Genomic DNA, 20,815 nt, shown 5'->3' on the forward strand with positions numbered 1-20,815 from the left:
GCACCCCCAAACTTGGGTGCTAGCAGGGGTGGGGCTAGCTCTAGGTGGTGCTCAGAGGATCATGCAGTGCTCTGGAGATGGAACCCAGGGCACCAGCATGCAAAGTATCTATTCTAGACTTTGATCTGTCCAAAGTCCCTGTGTTTTGTCCTTGGACTTTGGAAAAAAAAAAAGTTGGAGATGGAGATATAGCATAGAACGTAAGGCATTTGCCTTACACTTGGCTGACCTGGGTTTGTTCCCCAGCACCTCATAAAAGTGGTTTCAAAAGACAGGAAAAATTTTAAATTTCACACAGAATTTGCTCAAATCTTGCTTATCTCTTTTACCGATTCAAAGCCTCACTTTATTTCATTTACCATTTCCTTCCATTATGGTCCATTATATTAGGCTAAATTAATTGAGGACTTGACCGAATATAGTAATATAGTAATCATATTTAAAATTATATGGAACTTGTCTTGTTCATTTTGTTTCATTTTATTGAAATTAATTTTTTTTCAGCTCTTGGCGGAGGAGTGAGGCCCCAGTTGGTTTTCATAATTTTGAAATGGAATGCATATTGAATAACTTGTAGTGTATGAGGTGATTAGTTCCCTTGAAATTGGAATTAATTTGTTTATGTTATTAGGTTAAAATGTTTGATTTACCCCTAGTAAAAAATTCTGATGCTTTTCAGTATTGCCCCATTGAAGTAAAAAAAAAAAATCAGAACCCTGAGTAATGATTTAATTATACATACTGTTGTAGATAACTAAGAGTTTTTTTCTCTTCTTTTTTTTTTTCCTTTTTGGTTTTCTGGAACACACCCATCCCTGTGGAGATCATATTGAGCCTTGGGGATTGAACCCAAGTCAATTTTGTGTAAGGCAAATGTTGGGATCGGGAGTCCCCTGGCCCTGGGAGGTGCGGAGAGACCAGACAGACACAATTCCTGCAGGAGTACAAACGGGGTTTATTTAGACCAGCATGCTGGGGCTCCACAGCATACCCCTGAGTGGACAGTGGCTGAGAGCCCCGAGCTTCTTCAAAGAGGGTCTTATATGGGCCTTCACCAGCCGTTACAACAAAGCCCGCGCATTCCATAGCCTATAGATTCAGAAGTCAGCAGTTACATACATCGATTGTTATCATAAGCAAGGTTATGGTGGGAACATTAAGCCTTGGGTAATCTCCTCCAGCCACTGCATCCTGGGTCATCCATCACCCAAGACATTTGCAGGATTCTCATCACCCAAGATATCTGCAGGATTCTTTATAGGAACAACGCATTCCAGGGACAGTGAATACGCCTGAACCCTGTCACTCTTGGTTTCCCAAGGAGTTACGTCCTGTTCTGCTCACATTCACAAGAAGTTACACCCAGTTGCAAAGCAGCCCAGCAGTTTTACAGAAAACAATATTGCAAGTTAGCTGAAGCAAGCAAAAACTTAATGCCCTGGTATGGATTCTTTCAGCAAGTACCTTACCTGCTATACTATCGCTCAGTCTCAAGCTTTTTTGGGGGGTTGAGGGGGTGGAAGACACCCAGCAATGCTTAGGGCTTTTTCCTGGCTCTGCACTCAAGAATTAGTCCTGGTAGGCTCTTGGCAGATTGGGGGGTGACTGCATGGAATGCCAGGGATCGAATCTGGGTCGGCTGTGTACTATTTCTCTGATCCTGCAACTTTTTTTTTCTTTTTGGGTCACACCCAGCGATGCACAGGAGTTACACCTGGTTCATGCACTCAGGAATTACTCTTGGCGGTGCTCGGGGGACCATATGGGATGCTGGGAATCAAACCTAGGTTGGCTGCGTGCAAGGCAAACACCCTACCCGCTGTGCTATTGCTCCAGCCCCAACTTTTTTTTAAGTTCTCAAATAAAACACATAATTTGTGGAATTTAAGAATGTTACAATGTGAATCTTTTATCCAAATTCTTCCTGCCTCTGAATTTACACCATAGCTCCAAAGATTAGGGGCCATATAGAAACCATGAGTAGAATCCACCGAAACATGAAAAAATAAAACGACACCCCTATTGCTTTTCTTTAGGTCTTACTACCAGTTTTGTAAAAATTACATGTGTTCGATAAGAAATATTTACTCTTGGGAAAATACAAGTTTCTTGAGATTTGGATATCATCTCCCCCCTCCCCCCCCAATATTTCCATGTCATAGTGTGATTTGCAGGCTGGTCTCACTGGAAAAATAACAGGTGGGTGAAATTAATGTACATTTAAAAATCCTCCCTTTATCATCAGCAGTTTCAAATTGCTTATCCGAGGCAGAAGTTTATATGTTAAAACGCATGAACATAGTGTATATAAACTTAACATATAAAAAGCTCGCCAAATACTTTCCTTGACGCCACTGAGCTTTTATTTATGTGGGTTATATATATATATATATATCACTTAATCACTTAATCCCCGTTATTCATCGATTTATTCGAGCGGGTGCCAGTAACGTCTCTATTCATCCCGGTTGCGTGCTAGCGTAGCCCAATGGTATCTGTTCGTTCTAGGAACATGCAGAGCCTCAAACCGATCATTTAGGTCTTGATGAAGAAGTCTGACCATCTTATAGGTGGGCGTCCACGTGATCTTTTGATGTCCCGTGGAATCCAATCAGTAATGGCTCTAGTCCAGTGGTTGTCTGTAAACCTCACTACGTGTCCAGCCTATCTGATTTTTGATGTCTTGGCAAATGAGACAGCGTCCCTGATTCTTGAGCGTTGACGAAGATCAGAACTCCGGATTCTATCTCTCATTTGAGTGAATCGTGATATTCCAAGCATAGTTCTTTCGATTCCTCTTTGAGAGACCCGAATAGCGTTCTCATCCTGTTTTCGTAGGGTCCAGGTCTCTGAGGCATATGTTAATGGAGGAAGAATAGTGGAATCAAAGAGATGTGCTCGTAGCTGGAGGTTCTTTGTCCTTTTAGTTATTTCTTCAATGTTCTTGAAGGCATTCCAAGCCGCTCTCTTCCTCCTGCGCAACTCAGGTGCCAGGTCATTCAACATGATGAATATATATATATATATATATATATATATATATATATAGCAACACTTAGATATTCAGAAACCTTAACTGGGAAAGTGAAAAAAAAATAGTTCATTATCCACTTAAAAAAAATGATAGATGCACTTTCATGTACATGTTAAACATCAACAACGTATGTCTTCTTCAGCTCTTATGATTTATTGCCGGTTCTGGCCCGCGCTCCTGGCGCCTAGAAGTTGCAGGACCCTTATTAGGAGAAGCAGGGATGATGCGGCGGGAAACAGCTCTGATCCCGCCCCTTTCCTGCCACCCGCCAATCGCCCGCTCGCCAGCGGCTCCGCGGACGCGCAGCCCCGCCCCCAGCCCCGCCCCGCCCCCGTCCTGAAGCCCCGCCCCCAATCCCCGCCCCTAGCCCCGCCCCGGTGTCCCGCTCCTCCGCGCGCGGCCCCACGTGCCAGGGCGCACGCGCCGCGCTCCTCCGGCGTCCCTTCCCCCCCCTCGGCGTACCGGTCGCTGCGGCTCCTCCGCCGCCGTCTCGGTCGCCTTGGTCGTCATGGGGTCTCCGTGGGACGACCTGACCCTGGCCTTTTCTCGCACACCTATGTTTCCCTTTTTTGACATCGCCCACTACCTGGTATCGGTGATGACGCTGAAGCGACAGCCGGGTGAGTGCGGGGCGCCGCGGACCGACCCCCCCCCCCGTCTGTGTCCTCCCCGCCCCTGTCCCCCCACTGCAAGGACCGCCCGAGCGGGGGGCGGTGGCCGAGCTGCGGCTGCTGTTGTTGCTGCTGCTGCTGCTGGCGGCCCCAGAGACCCCGAGTCGAGCTGGAGAGCCACCAACGGCCGGTGCCAACGTTCCCCAGAGTGCAGATGGGGAAACTGAGGCGGGGGGGGGGGGAGCGCGGGGACCAGGGAGTGAAGCCCCGAGGGCTCCGTGGCAAGGTTGGTGGTGCTTCCGAGGGTCTCCGGGTCCGGGCAGCGGCTCTCTGCGCCCACCCAGGCCGGGCTGTGCGCTGTCCCCCTGGTGCTGCCACCGGGACCCGGGCAAAGGATCTAGGTAGGAATCGCGGGGGAAGCCGAGTGGTCCCCTGGCCACTTGGAGTCGTGACGGCTTCGGGAAAGTTGCCCCGAAGCATCCCGAGTGGTGTCCCTTCACGCGGTGCGCACGCTAGACCCAGAGCTGGGAGTTAAAAGTTACATTGTATAAGTTAGAGTTTTTATTTCAGGTAGGAGATTGTTACTTTGCATTGGGGCCCGGCCAAGACGGTGCTCAGGGGGATTTTCCTCGGTTCTGTGCTCAGGGGTGACCCCTGGCGGGGCAGCGGGGAGTGGCAGGGGGAAACCGTATGTGGCCCCAGAGTTTTGAACCCCAGTTGTGGGTCCCGCAACCCATTGCAAGGCAAGCACCTTACTTCTGTACTGTCTCTTGGGCCCGAGACAGGCCTTCTAAAGGTTTGTTTACAAGCGTCATATACATTCTCATCTTTTGGTATAAAGTGCCAGGATCTTGGACAAACATATAATTGCCTAGCGACTGCCACAGCCAAGATAGAGTTTTGTCACCCATTCCAGTTTCCTCCCTGCCCCTCTGAGTCAGGTGTCCCTTTGCAGGTGGTGGCAATCGTTTATCTACTCACTAATGTTCAGGGATACAGAGAAGTCCCATGGCCAAGAAATTTGAGAACCACTGGGCTAATTGAGTGCTAAACAGTACACATGATGTAAAAAATGTTTTTAGTACCAGTGCTTGTAAGACGAAGGTGATGATACTTACTCAGCCAGGTGGTGTTTGGGGGCCACCAGTCCTGTATTACTCAGGGGCCACATTGTGACCCTCCATGATTGTCTTAAAAATTATTTAAAGCACTGCCCTCCTGTTGTTCATCGATTTACTCAGGTGGGCACCAGTAACGTCTCCATTGTGAGACTTGTTGTTACTGTTTTTGGCATATTGAATACACCATGGGCAGCTTGTCAGACTCTGCCTTGCAGGCAGGATACTCTCGGTAGCTTGTCAGGCTCTCCAATAGGGACGGAGGAATCGAACCCGGGTCAGCCTCGTGCAAGGCAACCGCCCTACTGATTTTCTTTTTTTGCAGTACCTCGGATTGAACCCAGGACTTCACCTCACATACACAATGCAAGTGGTCTATTACTGAGCTACCTACTTGACCCTATTTTAAAAATAATTGTGATAAAAACATACTTGAGGCATACAAGATTATGTTGTTAATTTTTCTTTTTTTTTTTTTTCCCTTTTGCTGGTGGGGAAAGGCCCTTACCCATTGGGATTCAGGGCTTACTCCTGGCTTTGTGCTCAGGGATCACTCCTGGTAGGGTGGTGGTGGCATGGGAACTATATGGGGTGCCAGGGATTGAACCTGGGTTTATGGCTCTGGCCCCAATTTTGCACCCCCCCCTGCCTTTTTTTTTTTTGTGAAGGAAGATAGTTTTTACTGAACACAACTTAGAAAGATGTGAGAGAAAGGGAAAATGTGTTCAGGAGAGAACATAGACTTTCCCAGAGTGGAGATATGCAAGCAAACATAGAAATAAGCAAGCGTGATACATGCTCAAGGGAGGAGATGGGCTTGCAGAGCAAGCCACAGTTTTGCCATTTTAAAAAAAGTGGATAGATATGTAAAAATTTACTAATATGCAACTTAAAAATACACCTGGAGTTGACACTTAAGAAGGCTACAGTATGCTTCTGATTTCTGGAGATCATTTCAATTACCAGCAAGCTGAATGTTAACTCTTTAGAAAATGGCTACAGTTCAACTAGGCCCTAAAAATAGGGATGCTCTATAAAACCAAAATAGACTGAATATACCAAAATAAGAAAGTCATGTATGCAGTACTTAAAACATTTTTTTTTCTTTCCAGAATGTGGGATTATTTTGGAGACATAAGTAAATGTGTATAGGAGTAGACTGTCTTTGTATTATAGATTTTATAATGAAGAATTTTTGTTTTTGTTTTTTGGGCTACAGCTAGCAGTGTTCAAGACTTATTCCTGGTTCTGTAGGGATCACTCCTGTGGGGCTCTGGAAACCATATATGATCCCCAGGTTGGAACCCAGGTCAGCTGCGTTCAAGGCAAGCACTCTACACAGTGCACTCTCTCTTACTTTGGCGCCAATGAATATATATTATGTTGAAGTCCACAGGTGATTTTATATATTTTAAATCTCTGGCCTGAAAACCCTGGTCTACCAGAGTGGTTGTAAATGCCTGTCTTTGGGCCAGTATGCAGACATATGGGGGTCTGAGGTGTAAAAAGGTTGAAGAATGCTTCTTTAAACACCTTTGTACTTTGGTTAGATTCAGGTAGCAATGTGACAAATTTTGCTGGATTTTTTAGGGAAAGCAATTCTATTAGTAGCATATCACAAACACCTTGACTCAAGGTCAGAGATTGTTTTCCTTACTGTAGTGTGGATATTAAAGAGTACTTTGTAAACGGGACTATGTAAGTGAGAGAAAATTTTCTGCCTCACGTAATTTTGAAAGGCAAGCAGTCCTAATGTGAGGGACTGGGGAGATAGCTCAAAGAACTGGAGTGCATGCTTGGCAGTTTTCTGTAGAGATAACCCGCCCCTCATCCCTCCTATGCTTCGAAAAAGAACTGATGTGAAGACCTTCCCCTCAAATCTGTTCTTTTATTCTTTTGACTGAAAAAATCATATTTTCATCAGTTTAAGGCAGTTGGGATTAGACTTTTATGGTGCCGTGATATGTTGTTCTCATTCCCTGTCTTGCAATAAGAACTCAAATAGTTATATCTTGGACACAAAGAATCAGTAGCAGTCCAAGGGATGCTTTTTGCCTTGCTCTGTCACTGCTGTCATTAACCAGTTCTCTCAGCAGATGAAACCCAGTGTTTGCTGTGGACTAATGGCAGTAGACATAGAAATACTGTTTTATGTATAGACACATTAAACTGTTTAAATATAAAAATCAGGTAAAATGCATTAAAACAATGTTTTTGCATATTTTCTATTTTTAAATCCTTGTAACTGATGTATTTATTCTATTTTTGAAGGTTGAATTGAAGCCAAGAGAAGTTAGAGATGTTACAAAGAGGTTACAAAGTTTGTGTGCAATCATGGCTCCTTCTGATTTCTAACATTCTAAGGGAAACTTATAGTAGTACTTGAACTCAAAAATAGTTCTATGTATTGTTCCATCATAAAATAAATAATGTATAAAACTCCCGCTTTATACCATAGACTCTTAGAATCTCAAGGTTATCAGTCTTATAATGGAGCTAATAGTTGGAAACAAAATCTAGAGTGCTAACTAGGTTTTGAGAGTAAAATAAGGTGATGCTTGGGGAAAAGAAAGTTATTCTGACAGACGATAAGAAATGAATATCAGACCAGTGAATAATTTGTGTGAAAGAACTTAGTAAATTTGATATGCATTGTTTCAATGATCAAAGGAAAACTGGACGGTTTTTGACTTTAGATAATTCTGTGAATGGTGAATTTGAGATGGATGAGGTAATACTAAATCTTTCTTTAAAACAGTATTAAGGAATATAGCGGAAAGATAGAAATTCAAGCCAGTATTCCTAAATATAATCAGAAGTAATCAGTAATTGATTTCATCTGGACACCTTGGAGCGGGGCAGGTGTGTTCTTCTGCCTGCCCCCAAAGAACCCCAGCAGCTGCGAACCTCCAAAACCCAGTTGCCACCACATTCACGGCCCATCTTCACAGGCTCATCCCAAACCTCTTATGCATGAGATTAAATCCACTGAGAAACCCAGGTATGCGGGACTTGTGACTGAACTCTCCAGGCTCACCCCGAGTCGGGAATGGGCTTCTTCTCTCATCTCCCTGGGCATCCGGTTTTCTGGCAGTTTCATGCCCATGAACTGCCTCTGGGTGCCGGTTAAGTGCATTAACAGCCATGATTCAGAGACTCACGCATGAATTTCGGAAGAGAATAACATGCTGCAGAGATGCCTCCAGAGCCCAGAATCACCATACAGTTAAAAATTTAACTCCAGCTCTAGCAACCTATGTAAAATTTTAGAATTCCAGGAGCACGTGGTCATTTGGGCAACCACGCGACATCTCATATATTATGCCACTGATATACCAAGAGTAGCACACCACATTTGATGGGGTGTAAGGTAGAAGACAACCAATCTTGATTTAAAAAAATTATACACACATATGTACATATATATTAGCACACAAGTCTCAAACTCTAACATTATATTAGTGATCTCTAATATGGGGGCTTTAATGGCTCCAAGATGAGATACAACAATTTTCACTCACTTTCCTCTAAGGAAACCTTTTGGATCATTTTTAGTCAATTATTCATAACAAGTAATACAAAATAAATTCTTTAGTGTCTGCCTTTTAGGACAGGCTTGGGTGGTGGTGGGAAAATTTGAAACAATGGTGGCAGGATGGTATGATGGTGGCGGGATTGGTGTTGAAATATTGAATGTAATCATTTACTGTGAACAACTGAAAACAAAATAATAAAAAAAGAAGTAATCAGTAACCTTATGTTTTTATAGTCACTGTGATAGGAAGGGGGCGGGGGGATAAGGCCGGAAGGGGTGTGCGTCTGTGTGGGTGGGTGAGAGAGAGAGGGAGAGAGCATACACATGTGGAGTTAGGATGGGGGAGGGAAGGGAGAGGGCAAAAAAGTGATGTTTGCACCTTATAGGAGAGAAATGTAAGTGATAAACGTTACAAAGAGAATTGCTTTTTCTTTCTTTCTACTCCTATAATACAATAGCCACACCATACTCACATGAAATATGTTCCAAGACCCCCAGTAGATGCCTGAAACAAACCCTATACAGTGTATAATATATTTGTTTACATACATCATATTTAAATATACATCTTACATAACTGTGATGGTTTATAAAATAGACCCAGGAAGAGGTTAACAGTAACTTAGAATAAAATTGAACATTATAAGCATGCATTGTAATAAAATTATGTGAATGTGGTCTCTTTATCAGAGTATCTTCCCATATATAATATTTTGGGACCACGACTTACCACAGGTAACTCGATCTATGGGAAACAAAACTGGATAAAGGGGAACTATTATAGTGATAGCAAATACTGGTTATTGCATCAGACTTCCAGATTTTCAATGCATTTTTATTTGTAGTTAATCTTTAAAATAACCCTGAGGGTTTTTTTTTTTTTTTTTTTTTTTTGCTTTTTGGGTCACACCCGGTGATGCACAGAGGTTACTCCTGGCTCTGCACTCAGGAGTTACTCCTGGCGGTGCTCGGGGGACCCTTTGGGATGCTGGGAATCGAACCCGGGTCGGCCGCGTGCAGTGCCCTCCCTGCTGTGCTATTGCTCCAGCCCCACCCTGAGTATTTTTTAACCACCTTTTTTTAATTTCTCCCTGCCCCAGTACACATATGTGTATGAATGTATGTATGAATGAATGTTATAGAAAGATAGTCAGGTTGTCAAGTTTATAGGTAAGTCCTGGATCTAGGATTAGTACCTGGGCGTTACACTCTAGATTCCTGAACATGGTATATTGCCTTTCAGCTTGAGGATGGCTTGTTTGGCAACTAGTATCCATTGGCCAAAAGAAAATATGACAGTATGCAGTCTTTTCAATGTTAGAGTAAATAACGTCTACATGATAGCACATGTTTTCATATAGTATATATGTATTTAAGGCAGTGCTTGATTTTAAAGACATGAGCATGGATCATCAAAATACTAGAAAATTATTACGTTTAGGGGTACTTACTATACTGGAGATTGACATCCCATAATTTTAGAAAGTATTTTTATAGTTGTGTTTTCTTCCAAACTACAATAGGTTTATCATTTCATGAGTTATCACTAGTTATCACTAGATTCAAACCATTATGTCTTGATATTACTTCACTTTTGTAGACAGGTTGTCTACATCACAGTAAATTCACATCTACCAACTCTTGTTCACTCCTGGGCAATTTTTGTAGTGTGGAATGGTGGGTTAGTATTCAAGTTTTGATCCCCCTCTTTTCTTGACCATATATATTTAAATGAATTCTTACATTAGTACAAATATGCCGATGTGTCTCAACTGGAGGCATCTCTGCAGCATGTTGCTCTCTTCCAAAATTCATGTGTGAGTCTCTGAATCATGGCTGTTAATGCACTCACACTGAACTCACACTTGCATTGTTTCTGTTCTGCTTTTCTTAGTTTTGTTTTGCACAAATGGACCTCTTCCTCAGAGGTGAGGTTTTACCAACAGTTTACAGTTTGGTTTTGTATTCTGTGGCCAGTTTCTTGGAGCATTCTGCTGATGTTTTTTCTTCAGTTTATTTTATGGATTCTGGTCCAATTTCAAGGTCTTTAACCCGCTCTGAGTTTACTTACCTAAACAAAATCCTAGCAAACTGAATGTAGCAACATATCAAGAAGATTATACATCAAGATAAAATGGGTTTCATCCCAGGGAGACAAGGATTGTTCAGTACATGTAAATCAATTAATAAAATACACATAGCAGCAGAAAGATAAAAATTGTATGGTTATATCAGTTGATGCAAGATGGAAGGAACATACCTCAAGATAGTAATGACCATCTACAGCAAACCCAGAGCCAACATCACATTCGATGGTAAAAAACTAAAATTCTTTCCCCTGAGATCAGACACAAGGCCAGGATATCAATTGTCAACACCTTTTATTCAACAGTTTTGGAAGTTCTCATCACAGCAATCAGGCAAGACAAATATATCAAAGGGAGCTAGATTGGAAATGAAGGAGCCAAACTAAAATTCTCTGCAGATAACATGCTACTATAAATTGAAAAACCTAAAGATAACACCAAAAAAAAACTATCAGAAATAACTCAATCAGTAATGTATCAGGTTATAGAATTAATACACAAAATCTATGCCATTCCTGTACACAAATAATGAAGTAGAAGAAAAATTAAGACTATCGTCTTCAAAGTAGCGCCCCCAGATATCAAATAGTTAGGAATCAGCAAGAGAAGTGGGAGTCGTATATAGTGAAAAGTATAAATCACTACAAGAGAAATTAGAAGAAGCATCAGGAAATTGAAAGACAGTTCCTGATCGTGGATTGGAAGAATCAACACCGACAGAAAGACCATCCTACCCAAAGTTATCACATTGCAATACCCATTAACATCCTAAATATGTTTTCCAGGATGTGGACCAAGTTAAAAATTTATTGACCATGAAATCCCCTGAACAGCCAGAGTAGTCCTAAGGGGGAAAAAAAAAGATATTTCCTAACTTTGAACTATACTATAAGGCTATAATTAGATTTAAGTGGTGTTGGAATAAAGAGACCTACAGACCAAAGGAACAATAGAGAGTGTCCTAAGTTAACCCCCCACTTTATATATAGTTAATCTATGACAAAGAAGTGAAAGGAAGTGGATCAAAGAGAAATGTCCACAGATCGTGCTGGGAAAACTGCATAGCCACATGTTAGGAAAAAAGAAAAAAGAACCATACCACATACCATGAAACTAGAATGAAAAAAGAAAATTCAAGTCTCATAAAAAAAATTATTTCACACCAGAAGCAAAATCAGGATATTTAGTAGTGATTCAATAACATTATATATAAGCCATAGTTCGCATTTAGATTTCATTAGTTGTTAAAAAAAAAGTTCATTATGTAAAGAATTCTTTCCCAGTTCAAGGTAATTTAGGACATGCATCGATTAAAATTTTTCTTTTTAATGTCATTTTTTTTTGCTGTTTGGGTCACACCCGGCAATGCACAGGGGTTCCTCCTGGCTCTGCGCTCAGGAATTACCCCTGGCGGTGCTCAGGGGACCATATGGGATGCTGGGAATCGAACCCGGGTTGGCTGCATGCAAGGCAAACGCCCTACCTGCTGTGCTATTGCTCAAGTTCCTTTAATGTCATTTAATATGAAACTTTACATCAATCTTTTTGTGTGTCCTGATTTAGATATTATTAAGGTACAGGCTAGATTAAAAACATTTTTTTTTACAATCCGTTTGGATTAATCAATGTAGATTAGGTTAATCTAATTTCATGTAAATTGGTTCAAGTGATATATATTTTTGATAGAAGAATTACAGAAGAGATGTATTATTCATGCATACAGCAAGCCACCCAGTGCTTGTTAGTGACATCTGCAAGACTTATGAACTCTGAAGTTATTTCCTTCTGTAATAAGTTACTTGGTAGGGAACATTTTGAAATGATGTAAATATATGCTTCTCATCAGCCTTTTATCTCCAGGTTTATTATGCTGTTCCAACCTGTCATGAAAACTTAGCTCATTTCTTTTTCTTTTTTCTTTCTGTGTTTGGGTCACACTCAGTGGTGTTTAGAGTTTATTCCTGGCTCTGCCCTCAGGGATTACTCCTGGCAGAGCTCAGGAGGCCATTCTGGGGTGACTGGAATGAACCTAGAGTTGGCCAAGGACAAGACAAATACTCTACATGTTGTACTGTCGTTTCTGCCCCTGAAAGCTTAGTTCATTTCTATTGACATTTATTTGCTAATATAAAGTACTTGATATCATAAATTTCTCTTAACATATATCTTTTACATATGGACTAGAAGTACTTAGGTAGAGTTGAAAATGGAAGGAGACAGTGGATAGGAAGATTGTATATAATTATCAGTGAAACTGGCAAAGAGAGTCTGAACATAGTTTTTATATTCTTTGTTCTTTAATTATGAGGTAACATTGGTTTACAACATGGTGTTTTACAGGGTCACATTTTATTAAGAAAAATATCATAAATACCACCAGTGTACTAATAAACCCTTCACCAACCATCTGCTTAACCTGTTCTACCTTCTACCTTTTTCTCCTTCCAGTTGCCTCAGCTCTGCTGTCAGAATTTAAGGATTTGTTTTGATTTTATTAGTTGATTTGTGTTAGGTTCCATAAGTGATATCATCTAGTACCTTGTCTTTTTCTTTCTGAGTAATTTCAATTAATATAATCCCTAGAAGTCCCATTTTTGTCTAAAAAAATATGGCAAGGTATTTATCTTTTTAAAAATCTGAATACTATTCTATTGTACACCAGATTGTATTTATCCGGGCCAGAACGATAGCATAGCGGGTAGGGTGTTTGCCTTGCACGCGGCCTACCTGGGTTCGATTCCTCCACCCCTCTCAGCCCAGCAAGCTACTGAGAGTATTTTGCCCACACAGCAAAGCCTGGCAAGCTCCCCGTGATGCATTTGATAAGCCAAAAACAGTAACAGCAAGTTCTCAAAATGGAGACATTACTGGTGGCCGCTTGAGCAAATCAATGAACAATGAGAGGACAGTGCTACAGTGTGTTTATAATATTTCTTGGGTATTCGGTTGTTTTTATACTTTGGCTGTTGAACGGAGAGAATTTTAGTTACTTAAACTAAATATTTACAGTCTTGCTTTACATTTTTAATTTATTAAAAAATTTTCTTTTGTTTGATTTTGGGCCATCCTCAGTGTTGCTCAGGGGTTATTCCTGGCTCTGTACCCAGGAATTACTTCTGGCAGTGCTCGGGAGGTCATATGGGATGCAGGGGATTGAACCTGGGCTGTCCTCATGCTAGGCAAGTTCCCTACCCTCTGTTTCTCTCCCGCCCCAGAGGGGCATTGCATTGTTGAGGGTCAGGCCTAAGGCCTTGCATGTGCAAGACTGGCGTTCTGCCACCTGAACCGTATCCCTAGCCCTGCAGGGTAACCCTCATCCCTCATGGCAAGCTCAGCTCTGTATCTGGTCTTGTTTGAAAAAACAAAATATATGGTTAATGGTGATTATGATTGCCATACTTATGAGTAATAGTAAGCTCTTGAAAATTATATAATTAAAGTATCATTGGTACCTTGGGATTTTTTTTTTATATTCAGCTATCTTAGAACACATTTTTACTTTACTATTCTAGGAGCAGAGGCAGAGGCAGTGAAGAATCCTTTGTCAAGCTGGTTTACTGCTATGCTCCACTGCTTTGGTGGAGGAATTTTATCCTGTATGCTACTTGCTGAACCTCCAGTGAGGTTTCTTGCTAACAGCACTAATATATTACTGGCATCTTCGATCTGGTAAGCTGCCACTGTGGTGAAATATGAGCCATTAAAAATTATAGAAGTAGTAAGTAAAATGTTTTCTTTAAAAAATATTTATGTTTATGATGTGGAAGGAACCCAAATTATGCCATGAGTTGTAAATGCAAAATAAGTCTCTTTTTTACCCATTTCCCTAATTTTTCAGATGTAATTAAATCTATTATCTTACACATTTTAGGGAAAGCAGTTTGCATAGAAAGAATATTAGATATTTGCTTAAAAAAAGAGTTTGTCTTGTGAATCCTTACAGAGTAGATGATAGGATTATCAAGAATGTACCCAACTACACAGAAAAATATATAATTGTTCTGAATGTCAATAGTTGGATTTTTCTGAGTCTACTGAGATGCAGATTTTTAAAAATTAGATCTTAAAAATGTAGTGTTTAAGTGAAAAAACGTTATTTCATATTTAAAAATAATATTTTAATGATTTTATGGTTTTGATTTTTAAGTGCTGGGGACTGAACCCAGGGCTTACACATGAAAGGCAAGTACTCTAACCTTGAACTGTATATAACCATATGCATAAAAGTGGGGACTCCAGCTCCTGCTCTGGATTCTTTCAAAACAGGATTCTTTTTGTTTGCTTTTGGGACACACACACCCAAAAGTGCTTGGAAGACTGAGCAGTGCTAGATAGAGATTGAACCCCAGCCTCCCCCCCGCCCAGCCTTCTGAGTTATGTTTGTGATAAAAATACCATCATCAGTGAAGTAATTTGCATATTGAGAAAAAACTTTAAGTTAATTTTTATTGTGATTAAAAACAAATTTTTGACATAATAGTAATAACTGTAAAAATACTGATGAGAATCTGTGGCACTGGGAATGAGTAAAATAATAATTTGATAGCTAGTATTATTAATCTGTGTTGCCTAAATTATATTTATTTTTCATATTTAATCATGAATCCTATGATATAGCTGTGAGAAAAAGTCACTGATTTAGAATCAAAGCCAGAAATTTTAAGTTTGAATTTTGGCGTTTAACAGTGTCTCTCATAGATGTGCTTAAACTTTGTTTTTGGGACCGTTCGGCACACCTGGCAGTGCTTAGGGCTTGCTCCTGACAGCTCAAGGATAACTCTTGGGGAGTCCTCAGGGGACCGTATGTGCTGCTAATGATGGAGTCTGGTCAGCTTGTGCAAGACAAAGCGCCCAGCCCACCGTACTCTTTAGCCCTGTATAAGTGTTTCTTAAAATCAAGTCATCCCGTTGCAATTTTAAAATAACTTTCTGGAAGACTTTTACTGTCTATATAAACATTTTCAAAAATATGAGCATTTTAGAGAATTATTTTGTATATTTAGTGCTGAAACCATATATAATGTAGAATATCCAAAATCCGAAACCTTTATGCACTTAACACTTCTATTCCCAGGTACAAATCACTACTTTTTTTTTTTTTTTAAAACACAGAGTATAAAAATTCCAGTATTCCTAATTGGAATAGCTACTACTTTCCTTATTTCCTTGTTCTTCACATAACAGACAAGTGATTATTTTCAGACTATACTACTACTATGAGCAATAGCCCCTATCTTCAACATGAGATGTAAAACTTTTACTGTGACCAACTGCAGAATCATCCCTTCCACTGTTTGATGTAGTGTTTTTACACTCTTCTACTCAGTCTGCTTTAATCTTAGTGGAATTGCTACTTCATAAACACATACAGGTTCGACCTCAGTGTCATTGTACTTGCCGTCTTCTCTGTTATCTTCTTTCCTCAGAAGACTCACGTTTACTATTCCCTCATTGAAATAGCATCTCTTGTCCCATGACTTACCCTATCATTCTTTTTTATTTTTCTACCTAGACTTACATTTACTAAGGTTACATTTAAAAATATATTTTTTTTAAAATTTGGGGGCCGTACCTGGCTGAGCTCAGGGCTTAAAATTGGTTCTTTGCTCAGGGATCACTTCTGGTGAGGTTCAGGGGACAACATGGGATGATAGGGACTGAACCCAGTTGGCTATGTGCAAGACAAGTCCTGTACTCACTGTAAAATCTCTCTGGCCTCTTAATATTTTTACTTCTTATGTTGGTATCTCTCCACTAAATTAACAGCCTAAAAATGTAAGGACTTTTCTTGTTAACCATGTACCAGCTACCACTGTAGGTTTGCAAAGTACACTGATAAAGGAATAGACTGATACATATTGCACTTTTAAGATCTTTCTGTAATTGAGTAGCAAGAACTAATAGATCTTTCTTAGTGGCCCCTAAATTAAACAAAATTGCTTATCTATAAATGTATGCTCTCTTAACTTGAAATGTACGTTAGAAATAGAAAATAAGAAATGAATTTTTACATAGTGACTTAAAATAGTATAGTATTTAATTTTCTGTTAACCTCATATCTTTTACCCCCATTTGCATAAGAAGTTTTGAGGCTTAGAATGTTGGTGAAAGGCCTATCCAAACTTCAACTCAGCTTTTAAATTAGGACCATAGGAGCATAGTTTACAGTTTTATGAGTAATCTGGTTTTTTAATGGAAAATTACAATTAATATTCAGTAGGTATGAAAAAATATAAAATGTATGTTATTAAGATTGTTATATAATAAAATTTATATATTCATTATTTAGATTAAGAAAAATTATGTTTTAAAATTATTTTAACAGTGAAAATTCAGAAATCCCCCCAAAACAAACGTATAGTTTAATGAGTATATCTAAGCCAAAAAACACACGACTTTGCCATCAGCCTAGAAATTCTGTGTGTCTTATTCAAAATGTTGCCCTCTTCCCACCTTAAATAACCTTTACAATAGCACTGTAGCACTGTCCTCCCATTGTTCATCGATTTGCTTGAGTGGATACCAGTAACGTCTCCAGTGTGAGACTTGTTACTGTGTTTGGCATATCAAATACGTCACCTTTACAATAACAGGTTTATTATCCTGACTTATCATTTTTGGGGAATATTTCTGAATTATGTCCTCTGAACACTTTTTTTTTTTGTGGGGGGTAGTCACACCTGACCATGCTCAGGTTTTACTTCTGGCTCTGTGCTCTGGGATCACTCCTGACTGTGCTTGGGAAACCGTGATTCAGTGCTGGGGATTGAACCCAGGTTGGCTGCATACAAGACAAGTGCCTTACCCAGGCCCCTGAACACTCATTCTTAAACACTGTAATTTAGTCATGACATTAAAAACCTTAATATCTAAGTCTCCCTCATGAACCGCTTCCAGCAGTGCTTGGGGACCCAGCCCACACTGGCAGCACTGCTTGGGCCTGGTAGTGCTGTGTTCTCTATGGGGTCCAACAGGGTATTCACGAGTGCAGCACCCAGGAGTGCCAGGGGATGGGGGACCTGGCAGTGCCAGGGAATTGAACCCAGGGTCTACCATGTTCTCTGCCATGCTGGAGTCACATCTTCAGTGCTGAAGTCTCTTGTTTTTCTAAATTCCATCCCCTTTTTTCCCCATGACTTACCTACTGGAGATCTAGATCAGTTCGAAGGTCATTTTCCTTAGTCTGGAGATTGCTGATTTTATATTTGTTTTTCTTTTTTTGGGAGGTCACACCCAAAGGTGCTCAGGGCCTACTCTTGGCTCTGTGCTCAGGGATCACTCCTGGCGATGCTCAGCAGACTCTCTGTGGTGCTGGGGATCGAACCCGAGTTGGCCTCGCGCACGGCAAGCTCCTAACCCCCTGTATTCTCTCTCTGGCCCTCGTATTTATGGTTCAGATCTTAACATGCTTCTGTTCTCCTTGTTTCCTGAATATTGACCATTTAGCCAGAGTTCAGTCAGGTTCAGGTTTCTTCAGCAAGACAGAAACTTCAAATGTCTCATCAGCTCTTTTTTTGCTGATGTTAGAACTTTTGTAAATGTAACATATATATGTATTACTTAGTGATTTACTGCTTTTCAGTCTGTGTTTTAAAATGTTCTGAACTTTGCCAATAAGTACTTCCCCTACCCTATCTCTGTCTTTTTCCTGTAGATAGCTTTTGTCTTTCTTGCTTAATTTTGTTGGTTTGTTTTGGGGGAGCCATGCTTGTTGGTGCTCAGAGTTTACTTTGAGTGTGGAGCTTGGGGTCTCTCCAGGTGATATTCAGGGCATCCTATGGTACCAAGAATTAAACCTGGGATTCCTGCACAGAGCATGTGCTCCAGCCCTTTAGGCCTTCTCCTAGCCCATGTATTTATCTTACCTTTTAAACCTTTAAAAGAAGTTTTATGTAGAAGGGGTGAGGGACAGCAGGACACTAGGACAGCAGTGTAGGGAAACAGCCACTGTGGTGGAGGGTGTGGGGCTAAAATGAAAGTTTTATGTACAAATATGTAAACAGTGGACTTTGAGTTTTATTGGGTATTCATTCTGTTTTAAAACGAAGTCTCATAACTTCTAAAACTTCTAATGTCAACAAAAAGAGAGCTGATGAGGCATTTGAAGTCTCTGTCTTGCTGTAGACAGAGATAATATCAGAGTGATTTCTTGATAATTTTTATGGGAACTTGTTTTTGTTGTTAGTGTTGTGTTACAATGATTCCTTTTTGTCTTTTTTTTTTTTTTTTTTTTTTTTTTTTTTTTATAATTTATTTATTTATTGAATCACTGTGGGAAAAGTTACAGAGCTTTCGGGTTTAGGTCTCAGTCATGTAGATACCGAACACATTTCCCTTTACCAATACTCATTTTTAACCCCGAACCCCAATAGACCCCCACCTCCCACCCCTCCCAATTCTTGTGAGGTAGATGAGTTCTAGTTAATACTCTATCTACTTTGACTAGATAGATTATTTCGATAGAAGATGCACAATTATTGTTAAGAGTTTACGACCCCCCCCCCCCCCCAATCAGACATGCTGAAACAGCGTTGTGAAATGATTTGCTTTCTACAACTTGGTTTAAGAATAAAATGATGTCGCGCGGCCGCGATAGCGGCCGCGCGGTTTTGAATTTCTGCTATTTTACTTATTGACCCTGGAAGAATTTCTATTAAAAGTTAGCTAGTTAAGAGATTGGTTTCTGTGTCCTGGAGTCGTGGCCGTGCCGGAGAGCCGCTCGTGGGGGGCAGCTGGCGACCCCGGTGGGGCGTGGGGGACGGCCCACAAAGCCCCCCTTCCCATGAGGTCCCCGCTGCTCCCCCCCCCGAGCCCGGCTCAAACCCGCTTTCCACAAGGCTCCCGTGCGGCCGCCATCTTTCTTTCCAGAGAGGAACGGGCGGGCAGGTCAACGCCCTTCCCCCTCCGGGCAGGCTTGGTGGCGCGGATCAACACAAGTCCATTTGCTTTTCTGCTCCAAGCGGCTGGTTCTCTGTGCTAAGTCCTTGTGCCTCCGGGGCCGTGGCCGTGCCGGAGAGCCGCTCGTGGGGGGCAGCTGGCGACCCCGGTGGGGCGTGGGGGACGGCCCACAAAGCCCCCCTTCCCATGAGGTCCCCGCTGCTCCCCCCCCCCGAGCCCGGCTCAAACCCGCTTTCCACAAGGCTCCCGTGCGGCCGCCATCTTTCTTTCCAGAGAGGAACGGGCGGGCTGGTCAACGCCCTTCCCCCTCCGGGCAGGCTTGGTGGCGCGGATCAACACAAGTCCATTTGCTTTTCTGCTCCAAGCGGCTGGTTCTCTGTGCTAAGTCCTTGCCTTTTTGTCTTTGCATGTAGTACATGCCTTCTCACTGGTTAAACAATCCATTATATTAATATTTATGTTTTGATTTCCTGCCGATGGATTACAAAGCCACAATAGTAATAGCAGTGACTTATAATGTATCTACAGTGTTCCAAACACTTTTCTAATCACTTAACATGTATCTCACTTAAGCCTCATAAGAATTCTGTGAGTTATGTTTTATTTGATGTATTTTATTTGATGTTCCCGAGACTTATATGCCAAATGCCTGAGGTCTGACTCACCCAGGTGTCACAGACAACAGGTGGTTGGAGCCAGGATTCTAACCTAGGCTATCTCTGCCTTTTGTGTACATTTACAAGTATGTTGTAGTCTTTGTCCTCACAGAACCTTAAATACACAACAATAGTTTTTTAATTTTTATTTAATAGTTTTGATTAAAATATAAATTAGATTTGTTTAAAAGGTTTCTTTTTTTTACTTTATTTCTTTGGGTTTCGGGGCCCAGGGGTGCTTGTGGGGCTGTTCCTGACCCCATGGTCTGGGGGCCATGCATTGCCAAGGGCTGAACACAGGCACCTGCCTGTACGGCATATGCTTGTGCCCTTTAAGCTGTTTCCCTGACCCACACTTGAACTTTTTAATGTTGAGAACAAGTTTGTAATCTTTATTTCATTTTAGCTTAAGAAATAATATTATGTTTGAAATGTACTTCAAACTGTGGTAGAGTTAAAATAAGTGATTTTGTGAATGTACTTATTAGAAAGGTCTTCTTGTTTCCTATAACTCAGGGTTCACGTCTGGTGATTAGCACCATCTGTTGGCAAAGGGAGAAAGTAGCATGGTGTTTTTTTTGAAAACTTGGGGGAAAACATTTAAAAATTTTTCTATGTATTTTTTTTTGTGCATTAGTTTGTTTTCTTCTTTAAAATTCTGACATTTGATACTGCATGAAAATTTTATATAAAAAATTTTGGATTTGGGGCAATAGTTGTCAGTGAGTTTTTGGGGTTGGCTCCTGGAATTTATGAAGTGAACTTGGGTTCCAGATTAGGAATGGTTATTTAGAGTGCCATTGGTCTGATATGTTTACTTGTAAATCTGCAGAGCAGAGTAAACAAGTGCCCAGTGACTACAAAAAACTATTTTCA

The 20,815-nt window shown here is 40.9% G+C and overlaps 1 protein-coding gene across 1 annotated transcript in view; it reads left to right on the top strand.

Annotated features, from left to right (window-relative positions):
- The first annotated feature begins 3,450 nt into the window (after positions 1 to 3,450).
- Positions 3,451 to 20,815, top strand: part of TMEM38B (transmembrane protein 38B) — a 43,621-nt gene continuing 26,256 nt past the window's right edge. The window contains exons 1-2 of the mRNA XM_056117222.1: positions 3,451 to 3,654; positions 13,898 to 14,054. Coding sequence (XP_055973197.1) covers positions 3,543 to 3,654; positions 13,898 to 14,054 — 269 coding nt within the window. The 5' untranslated portion in view covers positions 3,451 to 3,542. The remainder of the gene's footprint in view (positions 3,655 to 13,897; positions 14,055 to 20,815) is intronic.

The sequence above is a fragment of the Sorex fumeus genome, unplaced genomic scaffold (genome assembly GCF_029834395.1).
Source record: "Sorex fumeus unplaced genomic scaffold, SorFum_2.1 ptg000034l, whole genome shotgun sequence".
Classification (NCBI taxonomy): domain Eukaryota; kingdom Metazoa; phylum Chordata; class Mammalia; order Eulipotyphla; family Soricidae; genus Sorex; species Sorex fumeus.